Source organism: Macrobrachium rosenbergii, chromosome 14, assembly GCF_040412425.1.
Source record: "Macrobrachium rosenbergii isolate ZJJX-2024 chromosome 14, ASM4041242v1, whole genome shotgun sequence".
In the NCBI taxonomy this organism is placed as follows: domain Eukaryota; kingdom Metazoa; phylum Arthropoda; class Malacostraca; order Decapoda; family Palaemonidae; genus Macrobrachium; species Macrobrachium rosenbergii.
This window is the reverse complement of record NC_089754.1, coordinates 14,775,303-14,791,540: the sequence shown is the minus strand read 5'-3', so window position 1 is coordinate 14,791,540 and position 16,238 is coordinate 14,775,303. Positions and strand designations below refer to the sequence as shown.

The window sequence follows — 16,238 nt, the reverse complement described above, 5'->3', positions numbered from 1 at the left end:
CTGTTTCATCCAGTTGCTTCTTGTCAGTACGTGGCGAGTAAAACTAGCTGTTTTGTGGATGGCTAAAATGTTATCTTTGAGAACAGAAGGCCTTCGCCCGGTAAGAGACGTCTCTATGATGAACGAGTTCTGTATTATAGTATGGCTTGCCAGAGGCCTTGAAACTATTTCCACCACTCTTTTCTCACTGTAGTAGAATACAAGGTATTCTTTAGGTATAACTTTCTTCGTGAACTTTAATCCTTTTCCTTCACTGGAAAAACAAAGTGTCTGATCGAAGAAGGTTAATCATAGGAGAAACATGGAAATCCCGGGTTCATTTAATTCAGGCATAAAGCCTATCAATTACTTCATGTAATAAAAGGGTCATCTCTAATATGAGTTAACCTAAAAAGGAACGTAGGGGATAAAACTTACTAAGTGTTAATCGCTTATTATAAACGGCTGTAGTTGGTTGGGGCACCAGTGGGGTCCTTATCAAGAAAAGATGGAACTTACGGCTCTTGTTTGGAAACTCTTGATTGTAAGGACTCAATTTTCAGCCAATACTGAATAATCATTTGCAATCTTGCATTACTAGAGATCAACTATTATAAACTTTTTTCCAAGCTTTCTTTCTAAATATTTTAATATTACATCAAGTATACTACAAATACCTAAGTTTACATTGGTTAACTTATTCTATACCTTCATGTATGTGGCCAACGAAAACTTTTTATCTCCTGCGCGTAATAAAACCTAGGAAAAACTGTAATCTACTGAAATGGACAACAAAATGGGTTGAATCTGACATTTTACAAAAAGTTCTCAGGTGAAAACATTATGTGCCACAGTCAGAAGTGCCCTCTGTGAGGCATTGACAAACACACTAAGGTTACAGAAATGTTGAAAGCTACCACTAAGATTGCTTCATAAACAAATTGAATGAATTCTTAATAAGTTCCACCATGACCGTTGCCGATAAAGAAATTCCAAGAAAAATTTGGTAATTCAAGCAAAATGAAATTCATGCACTGCAGTATTTCTAGGGCCTGCAGTTATGGGAGATGGTTCAATAGGATTAGGTAATCTTTCAGAATCAAAGGTGGCCACACTACGCAAGAAGATGAAATGGAACTGGTAGCAAAAGTTTTACAAAAGTGTTGGTTAATCAGGAGAAAAAAAATTACGTTGCCAAATACTTGAGTGATGTATACACTAGCAGATGACAACTATCAGACGCACACCAACTCTGGAATATTTATTGATTAGCCTTATATTAGCAATGATTATTTTGGTGCAAGAAAAGTATTCTGAATAGGTAAAGCTCTCTATAAGCGATGTGCCTAAAAACACAGTTGAAATTCACACTGAATGTGCTCTTAAAGCCGCCCTAGTGTGACGTATTTTCACTTTGGTCATCCCTGATCCTGTCTTGTGTTGAGTGTTGCCAAGTGTTTAGTGAGGTAACATGAAGTGAGCATTGGATACAAATCTCCAGGTTATTTCCGGCTTTTGAACATTCTTCTAAAAGTGTCTAGGCAAACGTTCGCTTAACCAGAAAACGGTGGTTACGTTTTTGAAGCAGCCACGACTTGAAAAGTAGCCGCTAAAATGTTCTGTATTGAGCATGACTGAGAGGCTAGAATGCCGTCGTCAATACCCAAGATGTATTAATAGCGATAAATCCTGTATTATTATTCTTGGTCAAGGACGTGTTACCCTAAAAATCAATAATGATTATTCCTTAATCAATCCATCGTGTACTTATATATCTATATATCATGATACTAAGACGGGAAATTTAGTCTTTCTGAGAAACGGAATATGTAATTTTATAAACCTTTTGAGAAATGGCCACTTCAAATTACGTGGGGCCTAAAGTATAAATTTTTAAAGCATACTGAAATATGCAAGGTAGAGGAGATCGCCAAATTACATACAATGTAATATGCAGTCTTGAAGAAATAATATGAATTTCAAATACTGAGATCCACTGTGTGTGTGCTCTAACAAAGGAATGATTATTGAAGACCAGACTGTAGCCTCTACCGAACCTGCATCTTGCAGTCTCAGTATTGACAGAACGCTTGTCAGGAAATGCCTTAATTGCTCTATCTCTTAATATACTACAGTATTACAACACATGGCGACAAAACACCTGAACTTGATGATAGATTGGCACTCTATAAGGTACTTCACCATACTTAGGATCAAAATACAATAGAAAGATATTTTTCATCTTGGAAAATTACCTAATGGTTCAACTATTGGAGCAGCTTGACAGAATCTATAGTCATTTAAATTTCATTGTAAAAATATCTAGCACCAAAACCTTACACATCTAAAACTAAAAAGCATATTTTGAGTTGTGCCTACAAAATACAGAATATTCAGACTGCCATTGGGCTAATACTAATGAATTCAGGTAATAAATAGTAGGTCTCTGTTCTATGCAGCACTAAAACTAACATTCTCTTAGTTGAATAGAAGCGTAACCTCCACTGCTATTGACACAAAAAAGCATCCAGAAAACTTTGTCAAGAAAGCATCAAGCAGTAATTTATTATATAATGTAGAAGCTTTTGAAAACTGGCCAGTTGATCACTACTAACATCCTAGCAACACAGAATCCTTAATTCAATATCTATACCTCGCACCTTATTTGTAAACCACAACATTACATATAAGATTTCCATATGCTAACAGTAAGCCAAAATGTGAGCACCATTAATTGCAAAACTTGAAAAGTTTGAGTGGGACATTTCTTTAGCAACTACGAAGGTCAGGAAAAGCGTTTTTTTCCATGTTTTTCTTCCTGGTTTCGAATATGTCCCCAGTGGATTAGCTTTGACAGAAAGAAAAGATGCAAGTAGTTACTAATGCCCTAATGAAATATGTTTCCCTCATTCTTGTCCGTACCTCAGTTAAAAGCCACAGTAGAAAAACACATGTGAGATGTCACATTTACACATTGAAGTGGTGCAGCCAGACCTTTAAATTAAGATCGACAACAGTTCTTGCATACTGACATCATGGTTGCAGTTTAAGTTGACAACATGCTGTTGGAAGTTCAGAGTTTCAAAGCGTATTGCATCACATTATGGTCAAAATTTGAAGCATTCAAAGATCTCAGTTGAAGAGAGCCGTTTGCTGTCTTCCAAAGTTCCTCAGCTAGAACTCTGTGAGATAGAGCAACACAAAATAATAAAAGTAAACGTTTTCAGCTTCCAACGGCCAAAAAGAAGCCTTGGCACTATCATTCTTTCAAAATACTGGAAAAAGTTGTCTGATGAAAGCGTGATCCCCTGTTCATATATCATCCTAACTTTGTGGTTTTAAATTTTCGAATGCGTTTTGATGTCACTATCAACTTTGGTATATGTAATGAAATGAATTTTCAATTTAAAGTTGAAGTGCATATTTCATATCATGTTACTGCAACACTGACGAAAACTACAACTCTTGCTGGTTTGCAGAATTATTTAGAGTAAAAGAGGGAGGACATAGCCCCTGGGGCAGGCTACAAAAGAGAAACCGTGAGGTCAAAAAGGTTAATGAAAATTAACTTTGATTTCTGTTTTTCTTTGGGTAGTAAGACTAGATTGTCATCTGTGATGAGAATTCTTCTAAACGTCAGGTTGTCCAGAAGTGTTTTCAATATGGAAGTCATCTCTTGATGGATGATAAAATGTGTTAATATATAAGAAAAGGATATCGGTCTTCTAAACCAGAACCAGTTTCAGGTGGTCTCTGAAGTCAAAGGAAAACTGACTGATTGACATTTCCTCTGAAATATTTTAGGAACTTTGACTTAAAAGAAATACAGTCGTGTGATACCGAAGTGTGTCAAAGAAAATAGTATTAAATTTTAACTAACAACATATTTTCCCCATTCTAGTACTCTCTTACAGCCTGTAGATATTGCCTTCATACAGAAAGCGTTGCACATGTAATGATTTTGCCATGATATTTATATTTTCAGTAAACATTAGCAACTCTGGTTATTGTTAAGATCAACATTACTATTAAGATCAATACTACATCTGTAATTTATAAGAACAGCTGAAGAACAGCTAAAATGATGACATTTGGTGTGTGAGACCCGAAGCATCATCTCTGAGCGTCATCCTCATCGACACTGCCACCGGATTGATTGTCTTCGTTACTAAATGATAGCCAAAATCTATGGCAAGATCTTGTAAATTCACTTAAACGATTCTGAGAACAACTCTCGTTCTACATAAGCAGTTTTAAAGCATTAAGATCTTTAAGGATCTCAGATAATTCATTACAGCGAGCACTTGGGCTCAAGGTATTATTTGTTCTGCCATTTAACTAACCTCTAAACAAGTCTTACCAATTTTGGTAGGACTGTGATGTTCATGAGACTGTATACATTAGGCATCACTGAAGTGCAAAATGCAGTAAGTTCTACTAACTACCATTACTTGGCCAGGTGCCTTTCCAAATAATATCGTTAAAAGAAACAAAATAACTTCGATTCTATTTAGCTTCAGTTCTGTGAATGCGATCAAAGCTTTATGGTTTTCATAAACTGGTTCCTTGTGTTATTTTCAAGTACAAAGGTCCAGTTAAACTGGTTCTGATTCTAATAAAGTACATTGAAATTCAACGCAGTTAGTCCTGTAATAAAATCCAACTGGTTTTTATCAGTTTTGATAAAAGCTCTTGACCATGTGACAATCTAAGCATTTAAATTTTTCAGTTGTATCTGTCAATGTAGGCCAGCTCTTGTACTAGATTAGTCCAGCACTTGGTACCAAGAAGTAACTCAAATGAAAACTTCAATCAAAATTGTAACTAAGTTGCCAACTTTTTTCCAGAAAGTTCAAGTACTGTATTTTTTATCAATTCAAAGTAATGATGGCCCACTTAGGATTATAAATGTGAGATATGTTCACATGGATTTCCCACTATGAATTTCGTCACCACAAACTTTGGAAAATAAGCAACGAAATAAGATTTCTAGCAATGTTATGTATAGGATGCTTCACCTCAGGGTGTAATAATAGGAAGCCATTCCAAAAGCTATGAGGCATGGAAGCCTGAACGGCTACATCTAGACATTACAATCCAAAATCCCATAAAAAACAACATTCATGCTGGTCTTACGTACGTTCAGCAAATGTAAGCTCTTCAGAACAAGATTGTACTGTTTGTGGCAGTGTGTGCATCTTTTCTTTTTCTTTATTGGTAATGGCATTATCATATGTTTTCTACCACCAATACAGATTCCGTCATTCCATGACAACCGGTATCATCATATATAAATTCTAACTTCAGAGACCAATTGTCCACGCCCTTTCTTTCAGGAGCATATTACATGCCGCTAGCCTTTGTTGCAACTTTTCGACATCAGCCTACACAATTTTGCTCAAAAGGAGCTTAAAGCATGATCCTTCCATATTCAAACTCTTCTTTGAAAGCTATCTTAAACTATTGCAGCTACAACGATTCTTATTTTTTTAGCTTAGCTCATGAATCCCTGGCTACTGAGCTAAATCTACAGGAAAAGTGAGTTCCATGATGTGATCAAATTACACAGCCTTTGGCTGAAATCACCACAGTTCAGTCAGTAGTAGGGATAATTATTGTCTTTTGAGAAGCCTTCGGCAACTTTATCTTTAAATGGACATATTCGTAAATGGCACATCAACTATATTCTTGAAAAATCTCATATAAGACAGCATTAGGTCTTATCACACTCACACAGCTGTGTTTGTATTTAATATTAGTTATGTTACAGTAAGAATAACTGCAGTGGAGAAACTCTGATAACAGCAAAGCTGACTGTGGCATGGTTGTCTGTTGAGCCTTTTTCTCAGTTAGTAAATCTCACTTAAATGGGAGGAAAGCTCAAGGATAACTAAGCTATCTTGTCAAGAGATTAGATGAAGAAATACTGTTTAGAACGCTGATGGCTATGTTTGATGAGAGATTGTTCTTTCCTTTTCTATAACTACAAGCTTATGAAAGCTAAAAGCCTGCTATCATGCCTAACAAATGGAGTGAAACTATCAAGACTATTTTAACGCCAAAACATCCTACCGATGAAGTTGTTTTGATGGATGGCAATGTATTCCTGAATAGTGAGACCCACTCTTACAGATCTGCGTTTTACTCAAACGTCTGTGGGAACTTTTTGATGGCGCAAATTACGTAAGACGAAATTACTTTACAAACGTGATGCCTAGTAAATTGAATTCTTTGTGTACAGTGTCACTTGAATGAAGCGTCTGTGATGAAATCATGTTTTGCCAAATGCAATTGCGTTTCCCTCACTTTTGATTTTCTGTTTTTCAGAAGCCTTTGCCTTCGAGACTTCTAAGAATAGCTGGGAAAAAAATGCACCATTTCTAAAGTTACCATTTCTTGCCAATTGGGAGTAGGTGCTGAATTTCGTTTACTGGATCAAGTGTTACTCACAGGGCATTATGGGTTCCCTAAACAACCACTCAGAGACAAGAGACTCATAAGAAGCTTTGCCGTAACATAATACGCATTAAATTTCCTATTCTCGTGGTAAATGTGCAAGCGATAAAACTAGTTTGGAGTTCACAAAAAATGCCACTTCTTGGCCATTTTAGAAGACTTTGCACGAAGAGAGAGCAAGAATTCCAAGTGAGTGGGACCTTTCAAGGTGTTTAAGCGTAAATTGGGACTCTCCATTAAGACAGAAGAGCCAAGAGTTCCATCATAACAGTATTTTTTATCATTCATCCAGATAAGGTGTTGTTGGCTTAGAGCCTAGAGCCTCTTTGACTCTTCCTTTAATTATCTGCACTTGTCTCGAACTCTCACTATGTGCACAGTTTATCTGCAGCCAAGAGGAAGACACAAAGGTAAATATATGCATGTCCATATATATATATATATATATATATATATATATATATATATATATATATATATATATATATATATATATATATATATATATGTATATATATACACATATATATATATATGTATATATACATATATATGCATATATATATGTATATGTATATATATACATATATATCAAGCACGTTCTGTTCATTATCACTATGTCTATTCTTATATTACACCATGAAAACACGAGGCAGTGTAAGGTATCTCTGGCCTCATCCCATAGAACTGCATATCAACTGATGAAAGAAGCGGTAGAATTTGGATCGTAATCTTGTGGTCAGGCAATTCGTCCAGTGCGTCAAAATCCTTCACCTCAAGCATTGCAATATTAACGCATTTGATGATTATGGAATTAGAGAGCATCTGCCCCAAAGTAACACCGGGATCAGCAGGGTTGCACCTGGGATCTTCCACAAAATGAATGCCCCGGTGCTTCCCTTTTGATAACATTCGTATCTATAAATGTTCTGTAACTAGCAATCCATAAAAGATGTTTTCACATATCGACAGTATTAATTCATTCTTAACGGTAATTAGTATTCTCTTTTAAATGAAAGACTTTGGACTTCTTGTTATAATGTCATATGTGCTTTGTTAATCAAAATCAAATGGAAAATATGAATTCCCAACTGAGGTCCGGAAGTAAAACGGTAAAAATTCATTCAACCATATGCTTATTGCAAAAATTACTGTCTCTTATGACGAATACATTTTTGTATTTGGCAATGGATAGAAAACGATATCTAAACTTCCTCCAGTACTGGAAAAGTACTTTCTTCCTGCTGTCTTTTGTCTCCTGTGCAATATGAAGTTAGTATTACGTTTCACTTTTTTTCAGAGATAGATATAATACTGAATCTCCACAATTCAGGTGAAAAGACTCACTACTGTTACCGTTAGCCAATTACCTTGAATGATTAGGGATCCCTCAGTGAACATTTTGATTTTACATTACTATGCAGGTACAGGGAGGAGGCCAGAGGATGTAATCATTATTATAATTATGTTTTGGAAAACGTCAAGTTTGGCAGTGAGAAACATTCAACAGCAATTGCAGGCTCTCTCGTGGATGCGACAAACAGGCTGTTGCACATGAGGTGGCTGCGGCTGTAGTAGTGGTAGCACCTGTTGCTGATGCGGCTGCGGCTGCGGCTGCGGCTGCGGCTGCGGCTGCTGCTGCGGTTGGTGTGGCTGTTGCTGTTGATGTAGATGGTGATGATGATGGTGATGTTGGCCACTTGCCTGAATGCGCCCGCCTTCTTCGTGCAATGAACAGCAGTGAAAGTCGCACTCGGCTTGATCACCCGTGGGAGAAGCCCTCGTCCTCGGCTGTGGTGTGTGTGGGTGGCCGTACTGGCAGCACTCGGGCGTGTGGATGTGCACGGTGGCTGAATGCGATGACTCCACTGACGACCCTTGTCTTGAGAGGCGACCCACCATCGCCGCGGTAGCTACACCTCCGCTGCCACCCATGTAGGAACTTTTATGCTCAGGGTCGTGGTTTATCACAGTGGCCTAAGGAGTGCAATAATAGCTAACAAAAGTATCATCGTTATCTTACATTATTGGTTAAGAGAAATCAAGAAAAAGGAAGGAAGAAACAACATAAAATAAGGGAACTCATAAGGGACTGACTGAAATCATTATTACACAGCAGAGAGGATAACAAGAAGTAGAAGAAGACGGAAAAGAAGAAGAAGAAGAAGAAGAAGAAGAAGAAGAAGAAGAAGAAGGAGAAGGAGGAGAAGAAGAAGAAGGACAAGAGGAATAAGAATAAGAAGGAGCAGAAAAGGATCCACATGGGTTGAGTGGAAGCAGCTGAAGAAATCTACTGAAGTTACAGGAGAGACCACAGTCCTATAGGGCAACTGATTCTTTTTTCTCTCTCTTTCTTTCTTTGGTGATCTTGTTTACTAGAGTCAGAGCAACTGATCTCCTCAAGTTACAGAAAAAACAAAAACAGATTCTTCCCTTCAGCTCAGAAAATGATTAGTAGTTTGCCTTCAAGATAAGATTCTACCGCTGGTTACAGAAAGTGAATTGAATCCGCAAAAGAAAAAAAATACAACTCAATGCATTTACGAGGCCCTTTTTCGCGTGTGAACTCAGACAATGGTAATATAACTGACCTCAGTTGACCCTTTGACTGCATAAGATCGACCATAATGATAGGTAGTAATCGTGTTGAACCAAAAGGTGTCTCGACCTTGACCGTCATTGTTGGTTTAAGGTGTGCATTCTGGGCCAACCAAATATACAAGAGTAGGAAAATGCAAAAGGAAAACAGAAAAAGTAAAGTTTGTCAAGAGTGAATGAAAATGATGAGATGATGGAATGAAAAAATGCCGGAAGAACTTTGTCATAACAAAAATGATACAAAATTAAATCAATCTTCCAGAGTAAAATAAATCTAATATACAAAATTATTATGCTGTTGGGGTTTAGAGAGAGAGAGAGAGAGAGAGAGAGAGAGAGAGAGAGAGAGAGAGAGAGAGAGAGAGATTCTTCAGGAAGCCAACAGGAGGCCAGAAACAGACGGGACAACAAGAGTGTGATGAGCGGGAGGGAAGGAGAGGGTGGGGGGAGGGAGGGATGGAGGGAGGGAGGGAGGGGAGTTCTGACCTGACTACAGTCCGTGTTATGCAGCCAAAGGATCACACGGGGCGTGGTGTGCGAGACCCCCTGTGCCCCTGGGACTTACCTGGTGGGAAGGTGGAGGTGGAGCGGATGAGGCGGGCCCTATGTCATTAATAAGCGTCTCCTTCTTCCCGTCGCGTAGGATGGTAGTGATGGTGCCATGGACAGCAGCACCCGCTGCCGGCACGGGTGACTTGCTGCCGCCGATGGGGGCGGTTTGCGCGGGCGAGGGCGTGGACCCGATGGAGGACTGGGTGACTAAGTAATCGTGTCGCTGGATGGTACTTTCGCCCACGCCGCTTACTATGACCCGAGCGGTAGCGGAAGGCGGTTTCCGGGGGGACGAAGACGCTGCAACGAAAAACCGGAGAGAGGCACTTCAGAGGCTGCCACTCTGCCTGGCATCACCCACATGGAGACCACACAGTGCTTCGTAATAATAATAATAATAATAATAATAATAATAATAATAATAATAATAATAATAATAATAATAATAATAATCTAGATGATTATCATGTTAATAATGAAAGGCAGAAAAGGATGTCACGTACTGGTGGTTATACTGATTATAAATCGTACATAATATTCAATACAATAGACACCATAATGAAAATAACGTTATATGTTATCATACAGTAATCCATTACAACTCTACGCTGAACATTCTTGTTAAAGCAGTTTTAATCTACGTTTAGTGGCAAAGAAAAGCGTTTTTAGGCATATAGATTACTACATGGAAGTTTGTCATAGCTTTCACAGTCAGCTGACTGGAAAACCAGTCTTCTTGCTCGTTTGTGCGTTGAGTCACCACTACAAGTTTTACAAATTTGTGATCAGTTACATAGTTTATACAAGAACACCCAACAGAAAATATAGTATTCAGTTCGTATTTTCACCTCAGAATAAAAAAAAAATAACTTTTATTCATTCAGCAATCTTTATCGCCGATTCCGAAATATTCCATGTTAAGTGAGGGCCAGTAAGAGGACCTCCAAAATTAGCACAAGGGATGCTAACCCGGTGAGAGATAACTGCTTTGAACGAGTATGTATAGACTGAAATTTACACAAGAACCTGAGGCAAGAGTAACAATCAACACTTATTTATGAATATTAAATCTAGCAAGAGATGAATGACCCTGTTCAAATGGAACATTCATAATACAGAACTTTAACTTTCTCTTTTCTTGAATATACATTAGTAGCTTGTAACAGCGCTGATGGGACTGACGTCTAAATATATTTCAACAATGGATGCCTAGTAAAAGTTGTCCCCAAAAGCATTATGACTATACTTCTGAAGAGAACAGTAATCTAGGTTAGTGTTCAGTGTACAATTATCTTGTTATCTGACAAGTAAAATCTCAAATATACAGGTATCACTGTTCCGTCTATACAGATATTCGTATATCTCTATAGACAGTTGCTTCACTGACAGTTCCATTACTTTTGCTTTTGGAGAGGGGAAAGGCTTTCAAGCATGAACCCCGAACTCATTATAACTTACACACTAGACCCTCACGCCGTCTACCGACATCTTGGGGAAGAGACTTCCTTTTGCAGACACGGATAATGGCTACAGAGATGGAATCGAAAAAATGAAATTCTTCGAAGCTTTCAACGTATCAGTATTTGTAAGACGTTTCAAGTATACCTTTGACCTTTTTAAGTAGCGTATGTAGTTGTATATATGTCTGCAGATGTACACTGGCTTTGCTGTTGATTCATCAAAGAACATGTTTTGAAAAAAGTAATTGTTACCAAAATCAAAATTAGTGGTAGTCATAGTGGCAATTATGACTGCAATGTACATGGAAATATTGTATATATACACCTATATTTATATGCCGATTAAAACAATGAAAGAACGACTTCAAACTACACTGACAGTCTGATTCAGATCATTATGACTAAAATATTTGGCGAGTCGGACGTCACCAACACAAAATTTGGTAAGAACTGACACAATGTTTACAATTATAGTATACAGTAAATACCGGCATCTTAAAGATTTCGCTTTTAGTACTGTCGAGGAGAAGCGGCGACCTAATTAACCTCACTTCCAAAACGAGGTACTTTGAATATCACTCCCATACACAGAGACGCTTGTTTCAAGATTTTTACCGTCCGTAATCATGAGCACCTTCCTTCTCTTTCCTTTGAGGACTACTGCTGTATATCAGCTACGAATGAATATCAGTTTCACCTACTAGTCAGGAGGCAGCACGTTCGTTCCCTCAAAAATTAATTGGTAAAAATAATGACGTTGTGGAATGGCAAAAGAAGTGCTAAGATGGTGCAAATTAGCCATTTAGGACCAGGGAGAGGCTACAGAGCTGAAAGACAAACCATGGGAAATTAGCATTACGCCAGCTCCATGGTCCCAGGGATAACACAAGATATTATGGAAACCGGTGTAAGTGCCGTAAATGGAACCTCAAAGGAAGAAGATTTGGGTGTATCCTATGAAATCATAAAGCGAATTTTAATGTTTGTTTCGTTAAATACCGATACTAATTCGTATCTGATATAAGACGAACATTATATTTAACCTTACTGCTGATATTTCTTTGTCCTTAGGATTAAGATAGGGACTGCTGCAAACACGAGAGAAAGTCTACATTATAGATGATGGCCAAAAGACGACCTGAGGCCTGAAACAAAGACAGAAATTCTTCACATCGCATCAACGAGTGCATTATGGCGGCAAACATTTCATGGGAACAAACATCGTTGGCATACAGAAACCACAATCGAAACAAACCTCCTGTCAGAAGTAAGGAAGAGACCAGTCCCAAGAGAACAAGAAAGTTATTCCTGCAAATGGTGGATGTGGAATATGGACTATACAGAATTTAGGCGAAAAGGCCAAGCACTGGGACCTGTGAGGTCATTCATCCCTGAAAGGGAAATTAGTAAGAGGTTTGAAAGGTGTAACAGGAGGAAAGCCTCGCAGCTGCACAATGAAACAACTGTTAGAAGAGGGTGGAAATTAAGATGTAAGAAAGAGAATATGAACTGAGGTAAAGTAAAAGGAATGAAAAGGGTTGCAGCTAGGGGCCGAAGGGACGCTGCAAAGATCCTTAAGTAATGCCTACAGTGCACCGTGTAAGGTGCACTGATGGCACTACTCCCCTACGGGAAGATGGTGGATGTGGATGCTTTAATCGCATGAGTGTCAATCATAATCTTCATGAGGGGACGCACAAGGTTCCTGCGGTGTTACTGATGCTGAAATAGCACTGTGCAATCTGCTGAGCTTTACAGCAGCTAGGTGGAACTGATTTATTAAGCTTGGTCTATTGACAAAACCAATCACAGCTTAAGGTGGCCCAAAGCCAATTTATGCTGGAGCTGAGTGTAATAAAGAAAATCCAGGGGATCAAACTTCTGGAATTGAGAAAGGCCAAAGTTTCCTCCTTGGCTTGACTGTGGAAACTCCTAGTGTGAAAATTTGGATGTATAGAAATGCATGCTGAAGTGTGAGTGCTAGGTTTAGAACCGCCCTTGTCTGCAAATTGACTTTGGCATTACACCGTGTTATGGTGCGAGCTTCTCACGCATTTTCAGTTCATTGACTTTTAAAATTTCTTGAACTTTCCCGTCCCATTGAGTTTTATAAGTGAAAATAATTGTGAAGGTTGCTGAAATGACGAGTAGGTCGAGATATATTTGCTGGCTGTATAGGACAACCTTTGTATTCCGTTGTGTTCTCTTTTTTGTGTACTGTACTGTTTTCATTATTCAGTTTAGGGCTATATTTAATTCCCCACTGCTGTGTCCTCTTCAAAGTCATTGCATCATGCTCATGTTCAAGTAAGGGTCAAAGTATACTGCCCGTTTGTATTTTCGTGAATGTGTTAGGATTACAACTAATTCCTCATTTCTGTTCTTTTTAATAGCAGTGCACAGTGATCCTTATTCAAGTTAAGGTTAAGGTTTATTTCCTGCCTCGTTACTCTAATACTTATGTGTTATTACTTTGTGTTTCTTGTCCCCTACCGTAGAATTTCTCGGTGCCCTGCGAGTTAGTTATGTTTGCAACCGAGGATTATCATAACAGAATAAATTAATCATGTGCCTTTCATAGTCTCAGGTAAATTTGGCAAGACTGAGAAGTTTTCAATTTCTAAGCTTATACCCCTGTACGGGGATCCAGTAACAAAATTTTAGTTCCCTCTCTGCGATCAGGCCCATCTTATGTTAATTGAAATTGTGTGTGTTGTACATGGCAACTGCCTGTTTTTGAGTTTTGAGAATTGTCACTACTTTTGTCATCAAATTTTATTTGAGAGGAATCTTTTAGCCTCAACTGACCTTTGCCACTGAAATAAAAAAAAAAAAATATGAACAAACTTTTCTGGGACTACAAGGGGTATTAGTAAGCACATACTGTCTTTCCCAAACTCTCCCATAAGTCTAATTTTGAGCTATACTGTGAGGTCTTAAGGGTATGCTTCAAATTTCATTTGGCACAGTCTCAGTTTGCCTCTGCAATAGTCCTGATAACAGATCAAACAAAATCTTTCAACTTCAGTCACCAAAGTAGAATCCTCCTCCACACCAACAGACTATCCATAGAAGATTTTAGATGAAATCCTGGCATCAAATACTTAAGAGAGGCGGTTATCCCCACTATATGAGGAAAATCAATAAAATATAGAGAAGTTAAGGTAGTTGGAATAATTAGAACATGTCCAAAAGTCTCCTCAAAGCCAGGGTTTTTGAAGATGACGTCATACATATCAATTGACACTGCTCGTTTCTTAGGGCCAAAGTTAGGAAATTAATCTTGCTTTGGGAGAAAGCAAGACTAATTTCCTAACTTTGGCCCTAAGAAACGAGTAGTGATAATTGATATGTAAGACATCATCTTCAAAAAACCTGGCTTTGAGGAGACTTTTGGACATGCTCTAATTATTCCAACTACCTTAACTTCTCTATATTTTATTGATTTTCCTCATATAGTGGGGATATCCGCCTCTCTTACAGTATTTAATGCAGACTAAGAATAACGAGGAACACTGAACACCTATAGTAGCCACATTCCAGTTCTCATATGTCTCAAAATGTCCTGACTACCACTATGAACAGCAAATTTGAATGAAAGCTCGTTACTCTAAGGCTGGTCAAAGAAAATTTCTTTTGCAAAAGCCAATTTTCGTATTTTAGTTGTTTAGTGAAATGTACATCTTCAATAATGTCGCCTTTACTTTAACTCACGTTCTCTCTGGCAATGAACCAAGCAGTCAAATCTGGAGCATTATAATTCGTGTATGCAGCGTCCTTGGAATTATGAGTCGCGTCTAATTTTAAGCTAAATATTTGTTTTCATTAAGCGCAGCATAAGAATAGTTACTGTAACTTGTGTTAGATAATTGAGTTACTATTTTTCTTTGGGAAATTAAAACGCTTACTACTCATGATCTGAAATCTTTTTCAAGATGAGAACCTCATTAATCATTTAATTGTGCTGTGTCTTAGCCAGTCGGCCAAAATGTATGAAGAACAAACAAAACACAATTTGGATAAAGAAAATGTACTGATGTTTATAATGACAGGATACTTGCAAGTGGTAATGTGCTTAATTTGATGGCGTTCTGGAGTATGGGATGTATATTAACAGGTGATTTGGATGTACGTGTCTATGTAATAAATATGAATGGAAATGCATCTGCATGTAATGTGTACAGAGAATTAACATTTATGTACAATGAGCTTATTTTTCACATTTCGTTGCTAGCTTGTTTCTCTAGCACATATCAAGCTTATATTTATTTACCCACTTCCTTCCCTACACCCAGACATATAAATTCAAGCATAAACACGTTGGCCCACTTTAATTTTTTTTCTTAGCATCGACACCAAACAACAGGTAAAGTAATATAATATATACGTATGCATATATACGTTTATGTATCTACATACTTGTGTATATATACATATACTGTATATATAATATATATATATATATATATGTGTACATATATATATGTGTATGTATGAATGTATGTATATATGTATATATATATATATATATATATATATATATATATATATATATATATATATATATATATATATATATATATATATATATATATATATATATATATATATATATATATATATAGTACAACTATAAGGCAATCTATTTCATGTCACTATCCAAAGACAAGTCGCTCTCATATCTGATGGATCGAATGTGCGTGTTCCAAAACCGTTACTGGCTGAGGAGCCTCGTAAAAACCAGTGACTGGTCAGAAGTGGAAGGTAAGTGACTAAGACCTCTTGACATCCCTTCGTCGTCGAGGGAGGTGAGTGACGAGGAGGTGGAACCTTTCCTGAGAACTCAGTGAAGATTCTTTGGCAAAACGCTCGGAAGATGCTGGGGGCATTATATGGAGTTACCAGATATACAAATACAGTTAGATTGGTTTTATGGAGACATCGATCTACGCTATTTGGTTCTTTTAGACTACCCTACTTTTGGTTTAAACAAAGCATCAAAAACCATAACCAGTTATTAGGGAAGAAAAAGTCGTTGTGGAGGGTCCATGCAGTATTATGAGGCTAGCTTACTGACTTACACATGGCGCAGAGCACTGTTTGACAGGGGGCATTTAGATATGTTTAAGCTCGACTGTCAGGGATTGTTAGAGATTTTATCTGAACGTTAGGGGAGCAGGAACATCATCTAAA

At 37.7% G+C, this 16,238-nt stretch overlaps 1 protein-coding gene across 10 annotated transcripts in view; it reads right to left on the bottom strand.

Annotated features, from left to right (window-relative positions):
- The window catches only part of Drep2 (DNA fragmentation factor-related protein 2), a 132,321-nt gene that overhangs the window by 12,111 nt on the left and 103,972 nt on the right, over nucleotides 1–16,238 (bottom strand). For 6 of the 10 annotated variants that reach the window (XM_067115942.1, XM_067115946.1, XM_067115939.1 and 3 more), the window contains 2 exons: nucleotides 9,599–9,885; nucleotides 8,023–8,412 (listed from right to left, as the gene is read on the bottom strand). In XM_067115942.1, coding sequence (XP_066972043.1) covers nucleotides 8,023–8,412; nucleotides 9,599–9,885 — 677 coding nt within the window. The remainder of the gene's footprint in view (nucleotides 1–8,022; nucleotides 8,413–9,598; nucleotides 9,886–16,238) is intronic. The other 4 variants (XM_067115947.1, XM_067115944.1, XM_067115949.1 and 1 more) reach the window with 2 other exon arrangements.